Genomic DNA, 23,150 nt, shown 5'->3' with positions numbered 1-23,150 from the left:
CCCGGCTGGTCTGATCCAGCTATGAACTATGCTCAGCTGCAGTTTAAGTTGCTGCCCCCACTTCTCCTGTGAAAAGGACAGGAAGCAACCGATACCCTGCCACCACTGGTGTCCCTACGCCCAGTGCACGGCCCGGCTTACCCAGGCACAGCAAATTACTATAGGCTCCCCAGCTGCCTGACCCTCCACCCAGCCTGGCCTCACCTGCTTGAGCCCTGCACCCCTGAAAGACTAGACCTCCCAACACCGCCCAGCACCCCCTGCACTACAGGCCCCAAGGGGTAGTTTCCGGGCTTTGAAGTCACTGAGGTCTGGCGCACAGTGGGCCCGTGAGTAAATGAACACAAGGCTAAATAAGCCAGGAAGTGCTGGCCGGCATTTGCGTCGTTCGCGCCACTGTGGGAACCCCAGAACCACTTACTTGTGACTTTATGGTCACAGGCGTGGTTTCTGGGTAAACTGTGCCCGAGGTCAGGGTCCACACCGAGTCCTCAGGCTCTGTAACCCCTGGAGACCATAAGCTGTGGGCAGAAGCATGCCCGCCCCTGCGGGAGGGTGCCACCACAGGACCAGGAAAGGTCATGTTCCCTCCCAGGCGCCAGGTGAACTCCTAAGACTGGGGACATCTCACTTTCCCAGCAGGGCAGCTCGCAGGTGGGGACCACAGCAATAACGACGGCAGCAGCCTGCTGTGCCAGCACCCACAACGTGGGTGTGGGGCAGTGTGCCCAGCTCCCTCTGCCCTACAGGACAGCGGTGAGCATGACAGGCGGCACTGGGCGGGGCCAAGCAGATTCACTAACCAGTCAACCCTGGGGTCCCAGGCTGGCTTAGGGTGTGAGAGACAGAACAACCCTGGCCACGCCCCAGCTGAGTCCCACGACTCAGGTGTCTCTGCTGTCCCGAAGGGGCCACAGCAGGGAGCTGGGGTGGGGGAGCTGACAGCTCAGCCAGCACAGTCCAGGGGAGGAAGGGCCCAAGCCCCAGGCAACCCATGTAGGGGCCTGTTCTAGTGGTCCTTAGTACGGTGTGGCCAAAGCAGGTGGCTGAGCCCCTCTGAACCTTGATTTTCTTTTCAGCAAGTTTGGGGTGTGTCTACCTGAACGGCATGGGAGGTGGGTGCCAACAAGTAAGGGCAGACAAAACCTGAGACAGGCTCAAAACACCGAGGCCAGGGCCTAGAGTGTAGCTCAGTTGGTAGTGTTTGCCTGACACACACCCAGGAGGCAAATAGGAGAAGTAGTGTTCAAGGTCATCCTTGGCTACATAGAAAGTTCTAAGCCAGCCTGGGCTACATGAAATAAAAATAAAAAACCCTAAAGAACTGAGATACGTAAGTCCAGGTAAACAAACAACAGCACAAAGTTATGACAAACAAGGACCGACCGACAGCCAACATTCATCTACTCCTCTGACCTGTTCAGGCGAGCACACAGCTGTGACTGAATCCCAGACCTCGCCCTCGAAGGCTAAACTAATCAATCTGGGTCCTCTCTGTGGTCCTCAGTTTCCCCATTTGTACAGAGTTGAAGAGACATAAAGAAGGAGAGAAACAAGAGGGACAGGACGGGGTAAGGAGGAAGGCGGAAAGGGGCCTCCTCGGCCCAAGCATTACGGAGAAGTCAGTAGCTCTGAGACAGGACAGCTTCGTCCCACAGGAGAAACTGAGTCCCCAGAGGTCACAGTGGAAGGGGTGGAGGGTGGGGTGTGTGTGTGAAATATGCACCTGGTCTTTTCCTTCAGACTTTGCAGGTCTATGCACCCATCACAGGCTGTGGGAGGAGTCAGGAAGGGGTTGGGCACTGCTGCCCCCTAGTGGCTGCTTCTTAACATTGCAGGATTGCGACCACAGAGGGACCAATCCTGCAGGGCTGAGTCCCCACCCATCTGCCCTCAGGAGAGGGCACAGGGCACAGGGCACAGGGCACAGGCTCAGTCCCGACAGAGGAGGCCAAGGCAAGCCACCCAGGACTCCTGGGGAAAAGGCTTCTCAAAGACACAGAGGAAAGAGGGGAGCCTGCAGCCGGGGAGGCCTCCTGCAAGCCTTTCAAACCTTTTTCTCTCCATAACCTTTGCCTTCACAGAACACACAGTTCACGCTGGACCAGATACGGGAGGCAGCGCCACCGGGGAGGAACTGGACACAAGGGTACAAAAGAAATCTGAGGAAGGGAACCTTCAGAGAAGGCCAAGTTCCACATGCCTGTGGGGCTGCCACCGCGACCTGTGCACCAAGGGAACCCCCAGACCCTGTCACCCCACCCAACAATAACAGCAAGTACCCCGTTTTACAGCAGAGAAAACCAAGACTCAGAGAAGTGAGGTCTCTTTCCCCAGACCACAGACAAGGAAGGGCGTGTGAGTCAGCCCTCACGCCATCTGGCCCACACCTGCAAGGGACCTTCCGAGCAAGGCAAGAACTCAGCCCATTTACAGACAGCCCAGAAACCAACAAGGTCACCAGAGGGGCCTGGGTCTGGCCTCTGGTGGGTACTGCCTGGGTCCTAGGTTCAGAACCTTCCCAAGAAACACAGTGCCCTTCCAAAGCCTGCACGCAGGCCAAGAGAGGAAAGGACATCCCAGCCAACAGCCTGGAGCCAGGCGGTGCCTGCATCTACAGGGTGCATCTGCAGGGCACTCAGGAGCCCAGTGTGTTACCTCCTCAGGGCCCACAACAGCCACATGAGGCAGGGGGATTCTCATCCCCCACTGTAAGGGCAGGGACTGATGTATATGGTGCCTGCCCACCAGAAGAGGGCACCAGATCTCATTATAGATGGTTGTGAGCCACCATGTGGTTGCTGGGAATTGAACTTAGGACCTCTGGAAGAGCAGCCAGTACTCTTAACCACTGAGCCATCTCTCTAGCCCATGGATCTGGCTTTCTATATGCCCCTGATGTCCCTCACGGAGTACACTTCCTCTGGGTTGGCTACCCTCAACTATTCAACACTCAAGCTGGCACTGACGACACAGGAGTCACCACCCAGCTCTCCAGCTGAGAAAAACCAAAGGGCACAGACAATAAACCCTCAAAACCTCAAGGCTGTTGAAAAGACACAGTGGTGGGACTCGAACCCAAGACTTTCACCAGGCAGCTGCTGAGGTTACAGCCCCATCTAATGGCAGAAACCCAGAAGCAGCGAAAGGTTTCCCCAGGACGCCTCATACAGTGGGTCTGGAACCCACTCACCCTGCACGCCTCCAGGTGCGCACCAGCCCGAACCTGCCACACACATCCAGCACAGACAAAGCCTGCATGCCCCTTTGCACGTGTCACTCACCACAAAGGGACCGCTCCTCTTGTCCTTGCAAAAGCTGTGACTTCGCCTTGGGGTGGAGGTGACGGGGCACATCTGCCGGAGAGGCTGCTGGCCATCCCACAGGCCGTCCCTGCGCTCAGGGTTCTGCAGAGGGACCTGAGATGGAGAACACAGAGAAGAAGTTCAGTGGAAGCCTTTAGTTTACAGGAAAGGTGTGTCACACACACACACACACAAACACCATCATGGTCATAGGTAACATGTCGGTAAGCAGGCCTTAGGTCCAACTGACCCAGATGCAGGGATGTGTGACCTCGGGCAAATCTTAACCTTTCTGACCTCAACCATCTGGGAAGGAATAATTTTAACAGCCTCACGGGGGAAATGAGGCGCCTTGTTCAGAACCTGCACGACACAGTCCGGCCACCAGGGGGCAGGTGCGCCTGGCCCACAGGGCCTCCGGTTTGCCACCGCCATTGACCGCGGTGATCCTGTGGCCCTAGTGTGAACACCTCTCCTTGCATCCAAATGCACCCCCTGAGAAACAGCAGGGAAAGGGTTAACAGAGTCTGAATTCTGCAGTCTTTCCTCTCAGGTACTACAGGGGGATCCATCACACCTAGTAAGTCCCAGGGTCCAGAAAGTGTGTTTCGTAGGCCTTACACTCTATGTAGATAAGCCAGGAGGCCCAGAGAGGCCACGTACCTGCTTAAGGACACACAGCATCAGGAAGGGCAGGGTTGGCTCCCAGCCGCTTTCCTCCCATCCCTGGCTTCTGACTCTTTAGGCCACCCTCTAGTTTGCCGTCTCTTCCTGGCCGCTTTCTCGAATTCCTTGAACGTCCCAATCCTACAGTGGGCCTCCTGCCACTATGTCCTTTCCACTGGGCTCGTTTTCATGCCCCATTGGCGCTAAATAAATCCCACCCACATTTCAGTTCTGCCTGTCGGTGCTGGGACCCAGTCTCGTAGATCCCTCTGTCCCTCAGCCCGTGTCACTCCTATTCTAAGGTCCGTCTCCTAGCTGGGCAGCCCTCACACACCTCCTCTCTCCACCTGAAGGCAGCACAGCTGGGACTCCAGTCCCCACCCCCACGCCCCAGGCTTCACACCCTGCTACCTGATGCATCTGGCTGCAACGCTTTAACATAACATAATCCCAGGTCTTAGGTCTTAGGAGTTGGAAGCTGGGTGACAGAAGCGGAGGCCCTGACTTACTCCACTTGGTAGGACAATTTTTATTATAGTGAACATTCATAAGAGTATAGTTTCCTGGGTACCATGGTCACAACCACATCAGCACTGAGGCCTCCCGAGACAAAAGGACCGCTGGGGCTGAAGGCCATTCTAGACTCCAGCGTTCAGAACCTCAACACCCAATAAAAGTGCAACGTGAACTGTTATGAGGAACAGCAAGAAATTTCCAGGCTGATACATTTTTAAAATCATCAAACAGGCCCCTCGCCCTGAAGTTTAAGGGCTCCTGTGGCAGCAGTGGCCACACAAGGCAACTTACGGAAGGAAGCTCTCAGGTAGATAACACAGACTGCTGTACCCGAGTAAAAATTAATTTATCAAGCTGGGCGTGGTGGCGCACGCCTTTAATCCCAGCACTCGGGAGGCAGAGGCAGGCGGATCGCTGTGAGTTTGAGGCCAGCCTGGTCTACAAAGTGAGTCCAAGATGGCTAAGATAACATAGAGAAATCCTGTCTTGAAAAACCAAAATAATAATAATTTTATAATAATAATAATAATAATAATAATAATTATTATTATTATTATTATTATTATTATTATTATTATTACTTTATCACTGCCCCTAGAGGCATAGCAGGTGTGGCCGCTGTGTCCCATGTGCACCAGTAGGTGGCAGAGAGGAAAGAAGCTGTGTCTATGCTCAGCCTTCTGACCCGTGAACATCTGCCTGACACTCCCTGAGAAAAGTGACCCTGTAGCCTGGACAGGGAGTGGCCTGAGATGACCACCAGTCCCGCACCATGTAGGCCTGGGGGTGGAGGCAGAGGGGGAGCAGACCATGCCATTGATGACGCCTGCCCAGGGTCATAATGCCCAGTGGGGCACTCCTGACACCATTCCTGAGATGACCCCAGACACTCAGAGACCCCGGGCACCACTAAGAGGAGCACGCAAGTGGTGCGGATGTGAAAGAGAAAGAAACACAGAAGGATGAGCGCAGAACAAAGTGAGGGAGAGCTGGAGACGAGAGGGTAATGAGGAACAGCCAGTGATGGGACCATGGTAGGTGCCTGGCCTGTGCTGCCAGCAGCGTCCACGGCTGGGTCTGTGGCCCTGCAGCAGCAGGGGTCCGTCACCACCAAAGGCCAAGTGGATGTCCCTGGTCTAAGCTGCCACCCGAGGACATTGTTGATGTGAAGAAATGGTTACACCCACCCTCACCCCACCTTGGCATGTGGAAGAGTTGGCCCCAAGGGCATGAAAGCAGGAGAGCTGACCCCGCCCCTCACCAGCTGCAGCACTTAGGAGAGTGCTCTCCCCCTCCCCCTGCACCTCACCTGGGCAGCACAGTAAAGCTGACCCTGATGGCAGAGGTGCAGGTGATCCAGCTTTGAAGGGGTAAATGTAAAAGAGCTAGCCCCACCCCTTGTCTGCACACAGTGACAGGAATGAGGGAAAGATGGCTCCCCTCTTGCCCCTTGCCATCTATGGCAGGCAGGGAGCTGGCCCTGCACCTCACCTGGGCAGCACAGTAAAGCTGACCCTGGATGAGGGTTTGCAGGTGAGCCGGTTCTGAGGGTGTTGAGTGTGGGAGAGCTAATCCTACCTCTTGTCTGCTGGGGCAGTGGCACAGATGAGGGAGAGATGCCCTCTTCTCCTTCCTTGTCCCTCATCATCTATGGCAGGCAGGAGAGGTGGCCCCGGGGACTTGAGAGCAGGAGAGCTGGTCATGGCCCTTACCAGACGCAACACTCAGGAGAGAGGGCCTGCACCTCACCTAGGCAGCAGAATAGGGATGACCCCAGTTGTGGAGGTTGCTGGTGAACTGGCCCAGTGTGAGAACACGACACACACAGCAGGATGACCATCTCTGACACAGCTCAGGCCTAGGTCCAGGGCTTTGAGTTGGTGCACCCCGACATCTGCCCCATCTATGAACTGCTGGAGTGCATGACGGGATCTTCCTACAGATCCAAAGCTGCAGGACCTCCATGACACAGAGCGACAACAATATATCCAAGAAGATTCCTGATGAGGATCCAGTATTGACACAGTAGCAGAAGCCAGAGGCCTCAAATCAGACCAATGACTCACTGCAAGAAACATTTGAAAGTAAGGATGTGTGGACAAGAGAGAAAACTGTGGGCCACACACTGTGACACACTACAGCTTCCACGATGAGATTTTTTTTCCTCTGTTGGGGGGGAGGTTGCAAAGGTGGAGGGTGAGTATGAGGGGATAAGGAAATGAGTGGGATTGGGTACATGACGTGAAATGCACAAAGAACCAATAAAAGTTTTTACAAAAAGAAAAAAATTAATTTATCATAAAATTAAGTAAATTCCTGTACTCCAAAAAACCAAAACAAACTTCACACCCTGACCCAAACACTAATCCAAAAGAGAGCAAAGAGTTTAACGGAGAAGCTAACGGTAGAAAACTTAGATGAAAGCATGGAAACTAATCTTCACAGCCTTGTATTAGCCAGTATTTCCAAAATACAGCATGGAAAACACAAGTAACAAAAGACCGTACGATACACGCAGCCAGCCTAGGCCACGCGAGACCCTGTCTCCAAAATAAAGGCAGCAAAAAAGAATGAAGGGAAGTTGTGTCAGGAGAGACTGTGTGTGAGCCCTGAGAACGCCAGGGTAAGGAGAGTGCAGGAGCCGAGCGAGAGCCACTGCAAGAGCCCCAGAGAACGCATGGGTAAGGATGGTTTATAAGGAGCAGGACTTCCTGGGGGTGACACAAGTGGTCCCTGAAATGGACTATGTATACCTGTGCTGCGGGTTGCCGCATTGCACCCTGGGACGGCAAAATTGTGCCACAGCTGCATCTCACAGCAGAAAAAACACGGGTGGGCACACCTTCCACCAAGGCTGCCCTGAGTCCCCAGGACAAGCCCACCTGTATGGGGTGTCGCTCCCACTGTAGCTCCCGGGTGGCTTAAGTCTCTCCTGCCCACGGATGGCTCCTTTCCGGTATGTTCCCCAACTCCCCGGCTCCCTTTTCTGCCTGACAGACTCTGGGTGACCTCACTCACTCAGTGGCTTCAGGTTGATTGTACATACACAGCTGCCAGAATGTTCTGTGGGGTCAATACAATCATTCAAGCTTGAATGTGGCAAGGGCAACAGAGAAATTAGATTTGAATCTAATTTAAATTAAAAAACACACAAATAGTGCTCTAGAGCCACACCACCTGGGTCCTTCCCTGCTTCCTCTGCCATCCTCCTGCCTCAATTACTAGAATGCTCACCACGCCTGGCTAGAACTTTTTTTTAGGGGTGGGGGTTTGGTTTTTTGAGACAGGGTTTCTCTGTGTAGCCTTGACTATTCTGGACTCACTTTGTAGACCACACTCACATCGATCCGATCCACCTGTCTCTGCCTCCCAAGTGGAATTAAAGGTGTGTGCCACCACACCTGGCCAGAACATTTCTTTTTTATAACTGAATAATATTCCACTGTAGGGCTATACCACATTTTACTTTCGCAAGGATCTTTCCTGAGACAGGGTCTCACAGCCCAAGATGACATGATCTAGGCATGTGCCACCATGCCGGGCCAGCGCATCCATGCCGGGCCAGCGCACATATCAAATGTAGTCTCTGAACAAAGTCCAGGACATGAACCCTGGGCAGAAGCCCAAACTCTAAGACACATTATATGGTTTGTTAAACGTGTACTTATTACTACTGTGTGTATGATGTGGGGGCGGGGTTGCCATGGGCACGTGTGGAGGTCAGGGGAGGCTGTTCTCTCCTCCCTCTGGCCTGTGAGGAAGTCTTTGTCCACTGAGTCACCTCAACAGCCCCTTTTGTTTTTATGTTCATTTTCAGGCTGAAGGAGGGAGGAAGGAAGGGAGAGAGGGAGGGAAGGAAGGGAGGGAGGGAGGGAGAGAGGACCCACAGAGAGCGGACACCAACCTGGGAAGGAAGTTCAGACACAGTCATTGACAAAAGTGTGTGTGTGTGTGTGTGTGTGTGTGTGTGTGTGTGTGTGTTTGTGTGTGTGTGTTGTGACTCAGCTCTGAGCGTCCTTTCTTAAACCCTGTGCTTAGTTAGGCCTATAGTACAACAGCTTTACTAACTACCCCACAAAGTGTGAGAGGTCCCCCAGAACACTTTCAGCCTGACTATTTCCCCGCCGTGTCTCCTGGCTCTAGAGCAGGGCAGGATGTGGCCTGGCCCACTCTGCGCAGGGCTACCCTGCTCCCTGGAGGGTTCTAATGGCAGCTCTGCTTCTGCCTAATGAGAGTGGCAATGTCCTCCCCAGAGTGACAGCAAAAAATGTCCATAGAGGACTCGGGGTGTAGGCTCACTTCTCTTGGAGGCATGGCCAAAGGTGTGCTAGGGGGCATGGTTCTCAGGCCTGGAGAAGCCGCCCCTTGGCATAAGTGCTAGAACTCTCCAGGCCTCACGCGTGTGTCAGGCAAGCAAGCGCTGCCCACTGGGCCACAGCCCCAGGCTTCCTTTTACTTTTCATTTTGAAAGAGGGTTTCACTAAATGGCCAAGGCTAGCCTTGAACTTGTGATTCTCCTGCCTCAGCCTTCTGGGTGGCTGGAGTGATGATTCTGTACCACAGGGCCCGGAAGTGAACCACTCCATGGGGCGGTCTGCATCCTGCACCTCATGTCCCCTGAAATTTTGCCTAAGCACTCAGAAGAGAAATATGCCGTGTGTGTGTGTGTGTGTGTGTGTGTGTGTGTGTGTGTGTAATATTCCTAACTCCCAAGACACACAGGGAAGGGTGTGAACACCCTTCGAGGAAATGCTCCCTTCTCTCTCTGCCCTGTAAGGTTTGTATTTTTAATAACCGAGGTTCTGTGGCTTTCGTTTTCACTCCTTAGTTTCTGTTGTTTAAGATCAAGAACCAGGTGGAGGGAAAGAGGCCCAGCTAAAGGGAGGAGGGGCAGGACTTGCCGGGCAGCCCGAGCTACAGGAGACCCTGCCTGACCCCAAACAAACAAAGCAGGCTTCCTGCAGGGCAGAGGGGAGAAGCAGGAAGCAGGAAGCTGGTCTGTGGAGCTCTCTGCCAAGAGAAAGCTGATCCCTGACAACCAGCCCTCCTGGGGCCTGGGCACTCTGGGCGGCATCCAGGGCCCCTCCTCAGGCCAGTGGGACCTGAGCTGGCAAGCTGAGGAGGTGCCACATTCCACAGCCTTTTCCCCCACAGGAAGGGTGAGAGCCGGGTGAGCCCCAGCACAGAGGCACACCTTGCCCAAGCCTGCAGCAGCTTCCAGTTCCCTCACAGTGGGGCTCTGAGGCAGGGGACTGCCATCAGTCTTGAGTGGTGTGGGAGAAAGGGGCTGCAGAGGCAGGGAGGAGGTCAATGCCTCAGCAAGCCTGGGCTCCCTGGGAGAGACACAGGTTCGAAGCCCCGATTCCCCCCCTCCCACACCAGACCACAACAATCCTCAAGCAGAGGCCTCCGCCAACACTGATGTCACAGCTCCATGAGCTTGGCGTCCCTGTCCCCGCCAGGCTAGACTCTGGTTCCTCTCCCACAGGCTTAGGGGTGAGAAACTGTTTGGCATAATGATTGGTTGCATCTGAAACTCCAGGATAGTGTGAAAGAGGGAGCTAGGCAGGGACCAGTCATGGGTTGAGGGTTCACAGCAGCCAGAACTGTGGGGAGTAAGTCTCTCTTCTTTATAAAGTGTCCAGCCTGGGGTGTTTTGTTACAGCAGAAAACACTGTGGGCGAGGCTGCTGCCTCCCACTGAACCTCTCACCAAGGGCGGGACCGACTCCAGCCTACAGATCTCCCAGCAGGCCCTGCTCCTCTATCAGTGCCTCCTCCAGGATGCCTTCCTGGGTCACTCTTCCAGTGCCTCAGAGCGCATCATGTCATTTCCTGGCCTCGGGTTCCACGGCCCCGTCGCCCAGCTCCTCAAGGGCTGCACTGGGGCTCAGGGCTCCTCCCCATTTTTACCTCAGTGTCCATCTTCTCATGAAATCCAGCCAGACCTGGGCCTAAGCATCTTTGCCCTTTGCTGTGTGACCCATAACATGTTACTTAGTCTCTCTGAGCCCCATTTTCGTGTTTTGTGTTTTCCTACCCATTTTACACCTGCAGTGGACCTCTTCAGCCCCCTGCCTGATACTCAGGACACTCAAACTGTGAGTTGGCGCAAAGCTACCATGTGCAGAATGGTGACTTCTCACATTCAAAGGTCCAGACGTAGGATGGCAATGGGAGGAATAGGAGATCCACACTCTGTGCCCTCTGACCCTTGCCTTGGTCAACTCGACTATGCTATGGGCTTCCTAGAGGTTTCAGCTGTCCACACCGGTACCAAATTCCTTGCCACCTCATCCAGCCCCTCAGGCCACCTCCTCAGAGACCCGAGCCAGGCCTCGCTTCTCGGGGAACCCACGCTGGAGTGAGCCCCCTCGTAAGACTCGGTAGGGTTCTTACAGTCATTCATTCACGCCACAGAACTTTCTGGGAGCTCACACAGCTGGAGCTGGCTCTGGTAAAGACAACAAGGAAGGTGGCATAGAGCAAGCAGGTGCCCTGAGAACCAGGGGACTAGCACGGGCCGACGCTTGCACCAAAATGTTTGTTTGTTTGTTGTTGCTGTTGTTGTTTTTCTCTTAATAACTGATGTCCCTTTTTCTCAACGCTGTCACAGGTGACAAAATGGTCAGGGTCTGGGCAAGAACTAGCTTCAGCTTCACCGGCCCAGTAAAAGAAGAGGGGAGGAGGGAAGATAAAGAAAGGAGAAAAGCCGGGCGTGGAGCCGGGCGTGGCGGCGGACACCTTTAATCCCAGCACTCGGGAGGCAGAGGCAGATGGATAGCTGTGAGCTCAAGGCCAGCCTGGTCTACAAAGCTTGAATCCATGACAGCCAGGGCTACACAGAGAAACCCTATCTTGAAAAAACAAAAAGGGGGCTGGAGAGATGGCTCTGCTCTTCCAGAGGTCCTGAGTTCAATTCCCAGCCACCACATGGTGGCTCACAACCATCTGTAATGTGATCTGATGCCTTCTTCTGCAGATAAAGTACTCATATACAATAAATAAATAAATAAATAAAAATTTTTTTAAAAAAAAGAAAGGAGAAAAATGAAAATCCTGAGAGTCTGAAAGCAAGCACACCTACACACCTACCTGCCCCAACTGTCCGAGCGCTCTGTTACCGCAGGCTCCACCACTCCCTAGTGTAACGCCCTAAGCCTGCTCAGTCACGTACCTACGCAGTACATAGCCCACATGAAATCTGAGCTTGAGACCCTGGAAGTAGATGCTTAAAGAATGTATCACAAGGAGGCTGGAGAGATGGCTCAAGAGGTTAAGAGCACTGGCCGCTCTTCCAGAGGTCCTGAGTTCAATTCCCAGCAACCACACAGTAGCTCACAACCCTCTATAATCTGATCTGACACCCTCTTCTGGCCTGCAAGTGTACACTGTATACATAATAAATACATAAATATTAAAAAAAAAAAAGAATGTACCCACCTTGGGGCCATCCAGCTTTCTTGCGTCCCTCTGATGGGGTCCTGGCGTGGCCTTGGGGGTCTCTGCGGGGAGGTCCGGCTTCCCTTTGGGCTGTTCCAGTCTCCGCTGCCTAGCGTCCTGCATGACAGACAGGCCCTCCCGGACCCTGGCTGGTGGGCCCTTCTCTGAGCAGGCCCTCTTGATGTCCACTGGTGACCAAATAGAATCACGTGGGGGGGTTCCCCACTGCACCCCATTGCCCTCCACTCCCTGACCAGTGGATCTCTTTGGAGTCCCTTTCTTCCGGTCAGAGGGAGGTGACCTTGAGGAGATTCTGTCCCTGCTTCCTGGCTCTTGGGACTTGGCTGGACCTTGCTTATTCCTTGCCCCCTGGTGTTCACTGGAAGAGGGCTTACTTTCAAACTCAGCGACGCCTGTGGATTTTCTCCGGGGCCCAGCAGAGACAGGAGAGGATGAGGGACAGTTTTCTGCAGGAGCTGAGTGTGGTGGTGCCCACAGTGGCAGGCCAGGCTTAGTGGCCACAGCTGCCCCTAGGGGCTCGGCTGGCTGCTTGCTGGGGCCAGGGGAGTGGGGAGTTTTCACAGAGGCCTCCTTCCGGCTCCTCCATCCGCACTCCACCTCCTGGGGCCAACCCGACCTCTCCTGAGGGGAGCCACTGGGCTCTGTAGGAGGGCTGGCCCTCTGCTCCAGGGCTTTGCTGGGGACTCTACTCGACTGCTCCTTGTACTCAGCCATCAGAGCATCAATGTCTAGGACGCCAGACCTGTAGCCATCTCTCATCTTCCCTGGAAACGTCTCGCTGATCACCTCCGTCCTCCTCCTCACCAGCAGACTTTTGGGCCGCCTTAGGACCGGGGAAGTCTTCGTGGGGTCCCTGTCTGAGGATGCCCTGATCCTGCTGTCCTTCTCGGTGCCATCTTCGGACCCTCGATGAATCCGCAGAGCGTCCACATCAATGACCCTGTCCCCAGCAGGCGATGGCTGGTCTGTGGCCTTCAGGTGTTTTGAAAGTTTCCTTATTTCTTCACAAACTCTCCCCTGAGCGCAGCCCTTACTGCCGGCAGGAGCCCGCGGCTCTTCGTGGCTAGGAGAAGACAAAGCAGGCACAAAAGAGCGAGGTGACAGAGGTGGAGCTGTTTTTCTGGAAGGTTCCGACACATTCTCAGGCCCTGACTTAACCACGCTCTTGGCCTTTTGAATATCGGGAACCTGGTAGGTCACCGCGAAGAACGTCGCAGTGGGCTCTGAGGACGGCCCCGGCTTCTCGACCGGGCAAGTCCTGCCTCGTGAGGTACCTGGTGTCAGCTCCTGAGCCTGTGCCTCGTGGAGGGACAATGGGGGTCTCTTTAAGGCACAGGTTGGGAAGGCCCTTCCGTCTGCTGGCCTCTGCTGCCCTTCAGCAGCACTCTCTGGCGTGAGGAGGCTGAACGCATCAAACTTCACATCATGAGGCAGAGTCCTCCGCCTCCACCTGTCAACCCTCGGCTCAGAAGGGTTGGATCTCCGCATTCTGACCTCAGGCTGGGACACCTGGGCCGGCCTTGGGTCACCATCACGGGCAGCCACGAGGGGATCTTTCTGCAGAGACGACGTGTTGGGCGCTGCCTGTACTTGGGAGTCACAGAGCTCAGTGTTGGCCCTGGGTGGAAGTTCTGAAGGGCCATCCCAGGATGGACCCCTTTTGGGAGCACTGAGATCTTTGCTAACCACAGGGGTGCTGTGCCAGCTTGCCACCACCCCTCCTGTCCATCTGGGTGATGGGCAACTGCCCCCAAATCCATCCCTTGGCTGTTGACAGTCAAGCTTTGGCCCACTGGCCTCCTGACCCCGAGCTTCCCATATCAAACTTGCCCTCTGCACGGCACCACCTTGAGCCTGCCGGGCACACTCCAGGTGAGTAGGGCTCACCTCCTGGGACAGCTGCCGGCCCTGCAGTGAGAGCCGGGGTCTGCCACTGCGCAGTGTCACCGCCGTCTCCCCCAGCACCCTGGACACGGCTTCGCTGTGTACGCGTTCCCCCAAGGCACGCACAGTGTCATATTTGAGCTGGACTTTCTGGGATACAGGAGGACTTTCCAGATGCCTCAGGGCAGAGTGGCTGCTGTGCCCCTCTCCCATGGGGTGTCTCTCGGGCACAGGTGTGCGGTACTGTCTTGGCTCCACATCCACAAGGGCAGCCCGTCTCAGCATTCCTGGGTCAGCGTGGTCGGACCACCTGGAGCTGTCTCTCTTGTTCGTTACTCCCGGAGGGTCCTTCCCTAGCCAATAGCCTTTCTCAGGCCTGGGTTTGGGATCCAGGGTGTCAGCCACATCGCCATGAGGAGGTGTAGGTGAGAGACAAGGGCTTGCCTGGTCAGCCACCGTGTGTCTCTCCACATTATGTTCAAACACTGTGGCCCACACCTTCTGGAAGCTTCCGTTACCTTCCGCACTGACTTCAGAAGGGCCTGGGTCTCCAGCTGCGTGTACACTCTGACACCTGTCAGGGTCCTGGTGAGAGGCATCTTTGAGTTCTGTCTGCCTAGACTTCTGGGGTACCCCAGACTTCCAGGGACTTTTCATGGCAGAGGCTCCATCCAAACTATGTCTCTCCTTGGGCTGAAAAACAACAGAAGACAATGTTAAGGATTTGAAGTGGACAGGAAGTGGAGAGGAGGGAGAAGCAGCCATCCCGTGAAAACAGCAAAGTGCCTTCCAGATGGCTCAGCCCAGCCCGGTGACCTGAGTTCCATCCACAGACTCAAAGCTGGAAGGGCGGACTCCGCGAAGTGGCCGTCTGACTGCGTGCCGCAGCAGGGGTGTCCCCCTCTACGCATTAATAAAAACAAGTTAAACTTTATTTGATTAATAAAAACAAAACAACAACAAAACAGCAAGGTACTATAAATGCGTGTCGTGTGGACACATTCATGTGTGTACACGCATGGAGACCAAAGGTCACCACCAGTGGTGGTCTTCAGCCACTCCCGCCTTGTTCATCAGGGTCCCGCACCGACTGACCCTGGCACTCACTGACCCAGCTAGGCCCGCCAGCCGGCCAGCCCCAGGGATCACTGTCTTTACAGCCTCGGTCAGCTCTAGAAAGCCACTGTGCTTGGCTTTTTCATTGGCCCAGGATTCGAACTAAGGTCCCAAGGCTTGCATGGCAGACACCACGCCCACGGAGTCATCTCTCAGCCCCGACCTTCACACATTAAAGGGTAAAGAGTGCAGATGAAGCAGGCAGGCTGGGGACCCTCAAGCCAATCCCTGAGACTGAAAGACAACCCCATTACATGGCCTAGCCCTCCGAGACCCTCCCTGCACTGCTGCCATCTCTGTCGCTGCCCTTCCTTGGGGACTCACTGCGAGGGACGCGAAGCACTGGAAGGCGTTCGCGGATTGTTATTCAGAGAGTGAGAAGTCCCTTCAAACAGGAGCATGCACGGCAGCTGCGCAGCCCAGCCAGGCCACGCCGAGGCATTTACCCAAGAGGAGAAAAGCAGGGACTGTGCTGGGGAGAGGGTCAGTTAGCAGAGTCCTTGCCGAGACCCACAAAGGCCTGGGCTCCGTGTCCAGCACCGCACAAACCAGCACGGCGATGGCTACACGGTCAGTGTGAGGCCTGAGCTACATGAGACCGCATCTCAGAGCGGGTGGGGGAGGAGAGGGAGAGGCGCCACTATGACTTACAGACGTAGTTGTAAGTGTTCACAGCAGCTTCGTTTCTTGTTTGTTATGGCATGTGTGTGTACGCGCGTGCGTGCGTGTGTGTGCATGCGTGTGTGTGTGCGCGTGTGTGTGTGTGCGTGTGCCTGCGCGCGTGCGTGCCTGCACAAGCTGGCCTAGAACTCACAACCCTCCTGCCCAGCCTCCCGAGCACTGGGGTGATGATACACATGCACCACCACATCCAGCCTGCAGCTTCATTTCTAATGACTCAAACTGAAAACCACTCCAGTGCCAGCCAAAGAGTGATAGTCAACTGTGGTCCACCTCTGGGATCGAGCACAACGCAGCAATAAAAAGGGATATGAGCTCTGGGCTGGAATACAACACAGCAATAAAAAAGGCTATGGCATGACCAGTCTCAGAATAGCGATCCTGAGTGAGGCAATAAGGCCGAGTAAACAAGTGTGTGAACGTCACCAGCTAAATTGGTCCCAAAGTCTAGGAAATGGAGGCCAGTCTTTATGCACAGAAAGCTGATGGAGGCGGGCGGCCTGGGGAGGGGCAGGCTGGAGGCAACGTGAGAGGTAGGGTGCTGTGTGGGTGCGGTGCAGATGTTTGCCGCCCTTGTGTGGGAACAGCTGCATGGGAAGACAGAGGTGGCAGTTCATCCACCCGGGCGCTTTAATTCCACATTCTTTATGTCTGTCAGTTGCACCTCAATAAAGATGTGTTTTATTTAAAAAAAAAAAAAAAGCCATGCCCGAGAGACCAACCACAAACCAGTCACATGGCGCACGTAATTTCAAGCTTTTCCTTATGAGCCAGGTCAAAGAGAAATGGGTTTTGGCACCTGAGCTGCTTCTGTTACTGGGTGCCGAGCCAGGGGAGTGGGAAAGACTCTCAAAGAGGGAGCAGAGTTAAGTTTCTCCAGGGTTTTGGTTTTTGAGACGAGATCTCACAGGCCAAGCTAGCCTCGAACATAGAGATCTGCTGGCTTCTGCCTCCCAGAGACTTGAATAAAGCCCCTTAAGAAGACAGAGACACCCCCCCAGCTATTTGCACAGAAAATAAATAAATAAATAAGTGAATAAATAAATAAATGCCTGACAACCACTTCTGTGCAAACCTTTGACAAATCACAACCCTTTAACACAGCAGGGGCTTTAACATGGCAGAGGCAGGGTGGCAAGGTTCTGGTGCTCTTTGCCTGGACCCAGCAGGTCACAAGCTTCTAAGTGAGACAGCAGCGACCAGAGAACAGCGTCTGTCAGGCTTACCTTTTCTCTCCTCTCCCCGGGGAGCTCGCCACCCAGCATGGCACATTTCTCGTACCCGACCTCATGGCTGGAAGCTGACCGTGAGAACCTGGGACAAAGATGGGAATTACACACACAGAACGGAGCCTTCCCTCCCCGAAGCCCACACTGTCCTCGGCAGAAGCCTGGCCACCTGCCCAGGCTTCCTTTGAGAAAGGGCCTGTCATTATGGTCACAGAAGGGGCCTGCTGGGAAGGGCGTACCTTAGGCAGAGCATGCCTGCGTAGAAGCAGCAGGTGCCTGGGTGCTGCTGGGAGGTGGGTGCTGCCGGGAGCTCGACTCCCTCCCGTGTGGCTTGTGGCCTCACCTGCGCCTCTATTTCCTCACACATAAAGCAGGGATAATTAACATCTCCCTCCCTCTTTTATAGGGCAGACATGAGAGGCAAGCCATGACCCTAACAACTCTGCGAAGGCGGTTAGGGAAGACCGCCCCGGGCGGGATAATTAAAGGTTCTCCTTAGCAACTGTAGGCTCAACGCTCACCCACCGCCAAGGAAGAGCCCCAGGGAGGTGGGGGGGGGGGGGTAGGAGGCGAGAGGGTGGGAGGAGTGAGGGGGTGGGGGAGGGGTGGGGGAGAGAGTGGGGCTGGAGGTGAGAGGGTAGGGGAGTGAGAGAGTGGGAGGTGGGGGGGTGGGGGAGTGAGATGGGGGATGGGAGGGTCAGCATGTGAAATGGGGACACAGGTTTGCTTCTGCCTCTCAGTATGCCTAGTCAGTCCCCCTCCTCTGGGCCTCAGTTTCCCTACTTATAAAGGGGTTAGGAAGAGGGGATTCGGATCTTTCCATGCCCGTCTCACTCTTTTGTAGTACATGTGTCTGCACAGTGTTTACGGTTCATGGCTGGGGACTCGGGAACAAAGAGAAAAAGAAAGAAAGAAAGAAAGAAAGAAAGAAAGAAAGAAAGAGAGAGAGAGAGAGAGGAGGGTGGTCAGAACATTTGAACTTGATCCCTTCCAGGCAATCCACACTGCTGGAGGCCATGGGCATTTCTAATCTCAGAGACTCAGTTTCCCTCTGTCCCATCTGTCCCATGGTTCCTCCCAGGCACCTGGACTGCATGGCGAGGACTGGGCATCTGTTGTCTTAGCTTGGGAAGGACCTCTTTCAAAATCTATAAGTCCTCTCGGTGGATCTCAGCGCCCTGGGGCAGTGGGTACAGGCGCCTGCTGTCAAGTCTGACGACCCGAGTTTGACTCCCTGGACCATGAGAGTTAACTCTGGACCCCGGAGCCCACCCGTGTGGAAGCACGCAGGAGAGGGCGGATCAGGCCTGGTGACATGTCCCTGCTGTGGCCACAGTGGAAAACAACCAGCCTGGAGGCGTGGGAGGCGTGGCACGTTACGTGTTGGCATTACCCTTAGCTGCTGACTCTGTGTGCCCAGGGCTGACACTGCCCATACTCTTCCTAGAGTTTTTCTCTCAATTTTTAATGGAAGGTCCTGGGGGATTTCAGTTCTGACCCCAGCCCTAGGGAGGTAGAGTTGGGAGGGCATGGAGTTCAAGGTCAGGAGGGCATGGAGTTCAAGGTCAGGAGGGCATGGAGTTCAAGGTCAGGAGGGCATGGAGTTCAAGGTCATCCTTGGCTACCTAGAGAATTCGGCAGTGTGGGCTACATTCAATGGTGGTCTGCACGCACATGCTTGTGCACCTCCGTGATGCTGGGGACAGAACCCAGGACCTGAGGCCCAGAGCATCCTGCTCTAATCTAAGGGGCACTCTGACCTCAGGGACAGCTTGGCCACAGCACAGGGCTGAGCTGGGACTGACGCAGCCCCCCCAGCTCCCAGCTTCCCCACAGAGCCTTCTCACCCACATCAGGGAATGGAGAACCAGGCTCCCCCTGCCCTCAGCGTTGAGCCTTGAATGTCAACAGAGCCTGGTGCTAGCATTGTCCTGACCTCTTGTCACTTCAGCTGCTAATCTGAGAGGTGCAGCTACCTCTCACCTCCCCTGGGGCAAGGGGCAGATTTGTAAGTGTCCTCCTAGCCTCGGGCTCTCCAGTGGGTGCTGAGGTAACTTGAAGCTGACTGGGGTTCTAGGAAGTGCCCACTTACAGTTTGGTCAAATCTGCAGACAATGGCCGAGCCTGGGACGCCTTTCTCCTGACCTCCGGCTTCTCCCCTGCGCTCTCCAGAGTCCAGCCTTTGATCCGAGCCTGAACGTTCACACCAGCTCTCTCAGGCTCTGACACTGTGGACGGGGGCTCAGGGGTCACAGGAGTGGGGTCACCAGACACTGCTGCTAAGGCTACAGCGCTGTCTTCTTCAAACACACTGAGGCGCTTCCTGACGCTCCCTACAGACTTCCTCTCTGACTGAGCGGAAGCCTCCGGGTCAAACCTTGCCCCCTTGACCTCGGCCAGCCCCAGGCCTCTTCCTGGCCTGGGCAAAGGGGACTCCTGCACTTTCTCTGACTTCTGGTCTAGCCTGGACTCCTCTTCCTGGGGACTCTGATCTTCTCCTAGGGTAGCCCTGGCCCTCGGAGTCCTGGAACTGTCTGTCTCTATCTCCTTAAGAACTATCTTCTCCCTCCGTGCATGGAGCCTCTTGGCCACCTCCTGGAAGTCTGCGTCAGGGTCCTGAGAGGAGGCTTCTGTGAGGGCAGGGCCCTCTGCATCACGCCTGGGCTCCACGCAGGGCCTCTCTGGGCCCTGGCGCTCTGCTGCTTTCTGCTGAGGGGCCACCTTCTGCAGCAACACCTCTCTACTCTCAAACACAGCAGTCAGGTCCACAGAAAAAGGCCTGGGTTTCACCACCCATGTCTTCTCGGGAGGTGTAGGTGGGACTTTGCCGGGGACTGCCACTCCACCTAGACCTGGCTTCAGGGGCTGCGGGCACTCGCCGAACACTGCTGACATGGGTCGTCTCTTTGGGTGAGGCTTGGCCTCTGGAGCCTGGCCGGCAGGGTCTTCCACACTCTGTGCCTTTGGCAAAGGTTGGACTCGGGCTGTGTCCTCCTGGGGTACAGTAGACCCAGGGTCCTGTGACAGGGAAGCTGGTCGGGGCAGAGTCACTGGGGGCTTTCGGGCGGGGAGGGCAGGCTTGGTGGCCACCTCAGGCCTGGCACTTAAGGGAGATGCCTGGGTTGCCCGGGAGCTGTCCTCCCGGGTCCCCTCACTGGGTCCTTTGCCCAGGCTGGATCCAGCTTTGGTCGTTTCAAAGAGGCCCATGGCATTGGGGCCAGCCCTCAGGAACGTGGCTTTGTTAGGTACGGACGGGCCATTGGGCAGGGCCTCCCCTCGGTCGACTTCCCCGGCTTCCCGGGCGGCTAAGCTCGGCATCTTTCTACCCACAGCCTCTTTAGCCTCCTCCTTGTCAGTCTCAGCTGAAGGACAGGGACGGGTGGTGCCAGGCCACGAGGATGTGACCAGGGTCTTCTTCTCAGGGGCCTGCTCCTTAAAGAAAGGCTTAGGAGCAATGGGCAGAGGGAACAGGCGGGTCTGCAGGGGGCTCTTTGAACCTAGGATCCTGGTGGAAGGAGCCCCCGGGACGTCCCCGGCTTGGCAAAAATAGTTCCTCTTCAGGGCTTCCTCCCTGCTGACGTCACGGAGGCCGGGCCCCGCCCTCAGGGATGCGATAGTGCCAACTTCGACCCGCGTCGCCATGGTTACGGACGTAGCTCCATGTGAATTAAGCGCTTGAGAAATGGAGAAGCAACTGCTTTAAAAAAAAAAAAGAAATAAATTAAAACATCAGATTTAGCAAAGAGTATTCATAAAGCTTAAAATGAGGCTTTAGGGGAACGGGGCTGAGAGACCTTAGCCCCCAGATTCTGATCTCTCTGGGCAAGCTTCAGATGCACAGCCATGTGGCTTGACCATGGTTTGCTCCAGTTCAGAGGGGTCCAGCAAAGCCCTGCAGCCCGAGGACTTGCCTGGCTCAGCCTGTCTAGAAGCCAGCTCCCATGGACCCAGCACAATCCTGAGCTGAGCATCCAGCACAGAGAGGGTAAGTAACCACCCTAGGCTCACACAGCCACCCACAGCAGGAGGGCTCTGGAACTGTGGAACCCTGCCAGCTGCCCTTTCCCCCCATCCGCCCGCCTGACCGCAGTTTCTTTTTGTTGTTGTTGTTGTTGTTGTTTGGTTGGTTTGCTTTTTGTTTTTATTGACTCTACTGTTGTCTGGTTGCTTATAACCGGCTTCCTCTTTTGCCTGTTTTGCTTTTGCTTTGGCTGTGGTGATGAGGATGGAGCCCAGGGCTTCATGTGTGGAGCATGTGATCCACGCCGGGCCAGGCCCAGCCCCTTACATTCCGAACAAGAGGGCTGTGCCCATGGCTGGGATGAGGCCTAGCTATGCCAAGCGCATCTGGTCCTCTACCGATGTGCTCGTCCACCCTTTGGGGCTCACTTCCCAGTGGCCTGCACAGCCCTGGTCTTTTCTGGCTCAGCTTGGAGATCTGGCTCTGAGCGATGCACACCTTGTGCCTTGTGAATGGGAGAGATTGGAGGAAGTCCCCAGCTTGTTCCCTCAGACCTCTGCTCCTAGCCCATTATAACTTGCTTTATTGTTTTTTTAGACCTTGAGCTTCTGGGCCTCCCACCTCCACCCACAAGGCGCTGTGATTACAGGTGTGCACCGCTCCACCGAGCTTCTGCCCTGCCTCTTTAAAATATAGCTTTTTATTCCTTTCCAATCTTAAAAGGCATATGAGTCTCCCGGGCCCCGGCCCACCCTGTTTTGGCTATGCTGACCATCCTCTTCCTACTACAGAGGTGGCCTGCCCCTCCAGGTGCTCTGAGGGAGACGGTGTCCTGGTTAACCGAGGACCTCCCGGGGCCTTGTGTGGCTCCTTCACTGCAGGGAACGAAAGCAGATTGGGAATTTTCTCTTCCTTATACTCCCAAGCTCCTGGGAGAACAGTCTGGACTCAGCCTGAGGCAGAATGGAGATTTGGCATACCTAAGAGCCTGAGGTTTTCCATCTGTACAGTCCCCAGGCAGAGCACTAACAGTCCCCAAAATCACCCCAAACCAGGGTTGCCTACCTCAGAGTCCTGGTGGTCTCCCAGAGCCCCATTCTGCAGCTCACACCCAGCCAGACACAGCAGACACTGACGGGCACAAACAACAGGCAGACAGTTCCCCACCTTCCACTCACTCACTGACTCAGGCTGGTAGGTCCTGGGCTAGGGACACAGGGCCACCTACCAATGCCAGCAGGGTCACAGTTCATGGCACATTGGCTGTCCACTCCTGCTCGTTGCGGAAGCGTCGGGGAGAAGGCGGCTGCGTCCGCAGGCTGCCTCCGCAGGGCTGGGGAGACACAGAAGGACAGCTTGGTTTCCGGAGTTCCTTCCGCACAGACGGCGCAAAAGCTTTCGGGTTCCAACTGCATCCGGCTGGCATCTCCTCCAGCTCTGAGACTCGCACTCCTTGCAGCTTTACATAGCCACGCACAGTGTGCACAGAGCGCCGGGCCCACGTAGGTGCTCAGGAAACGCCTCCCCTGCTCTCCAGACATATCTTCCCTGAGTACCTACTACGAGTACCAGTGTGAGCTACAGAACCCCCCTGCAACCATGGGGCTGACGCACACGCATTCGTGAACACACACACATACCCTCATGTGCGTGAACACACACTCACTCGTACACTCACGCACACACTCGACGCATGTGCTCGTTAGTGAGCACAAGCACTCGAGCATATACCCACACACCCCGTGCACACACGAGCAGTCGTAACACGGCACAGAAGAGCGGTGGTGGGGAGCCTATGAACAGGGGTGGGGGTGGGGCTCCGCTGCCCAAAGGAAGACCAGTGCATGTCAGCCAGTGCTCTCAAGCCACAGGAGACAGCTGCCAACCGAGCACTTAAAGTGTCTGCAGCTACACATGGTGGCACACACATGTCATCGCAGTATGTGGGAGGGAGAGGCAAAGGGATCAGGGATGTACGGCCAGCCTGGCTACATGAGGCCCTTCCACCAAAGCAAACCAAACAGGAAGGGTTCGGCCGGCTCGTCACCCCGTCTCCCACTCACATCGCCACCCACACACTGAATCCCTTGGAGGCTCTCACAAACCACCTCAGGGCCTTTGCACATGCTGGGCTGTATCTTCCGGATACACCTCTTGCCAACACACAGGTGCGAGCCTTGGGACCACCCCTTGGGACACAGTTCAGACGTGCCTGTCCCATCATGTGTGCTCGCAGAGCATACTGACCCCAGGAAGCCCACAGGACTTGCTGCTGGGCAGCCAAACTGACAGAGCATGCTCCCCGCTCTACATCCAGTGACAAGCTCAC

General features: G+C 55.4%; 1 protein-coding gene across 3 annotated transcripts in view; it reads right to left on the bottom strand.

Moving 5' to 3' along the window:
• Positions 1-23,150, bottom strand: part of KIAA1671 — a 141,634-nt gene that overhangs the window by 87,174 nt on the left and 31,310 nt on the right. For 2 of the 3 annotated variants that reach the window (XM_084763472.1, XM_084763474.1), the window contains exons 2-6: positions 22,050-22,154; positions 18,953-20,554; positions 16,858-16,945; positions 11,930-14,527; positions 3,285-3,419 (exon numbers count right to left, since the gene is read on the bottom strand). In XM_084763472.1, coding sequence (XP_084619598.1) covers positions 3,285-3,419; positions 11,930-14,527; positions 16,858-16,945; positions 18,953-20,502 — 4,371 coding nt within the window. In that variant the 5' untranslated portion in view covers positions 20,503-20,554; positions 22,050-22,154. Of the gene's footprint in view, positions 1-3,284; positions 3,420-11,929; positions 14,528-16,857; positions 16,946-18,952; positions 20,558-22,049; positions 22,155-23,150 lie in introns of all 3 variants that reach the window. The other variant, XM_084763473.1, reaches the window with a different exon arrangement.

The sequence above is a fragment of the Acomys minous genome (assembly GCF_964271855.1).
Source record: "Acomys minous genome assembly, chromosome: 16".
Taxonomy (NCBI): Eukaryota; Metazoa; Chordata; class Mammalia; order Rodentia; family Muridae; genus Acomys; species Acomys minous.
The sequence above is the reverse complement of the archived record's forward strand: the minus strand, read 5'-3'. Positions and strand labels throughout refer to the sequence as shown.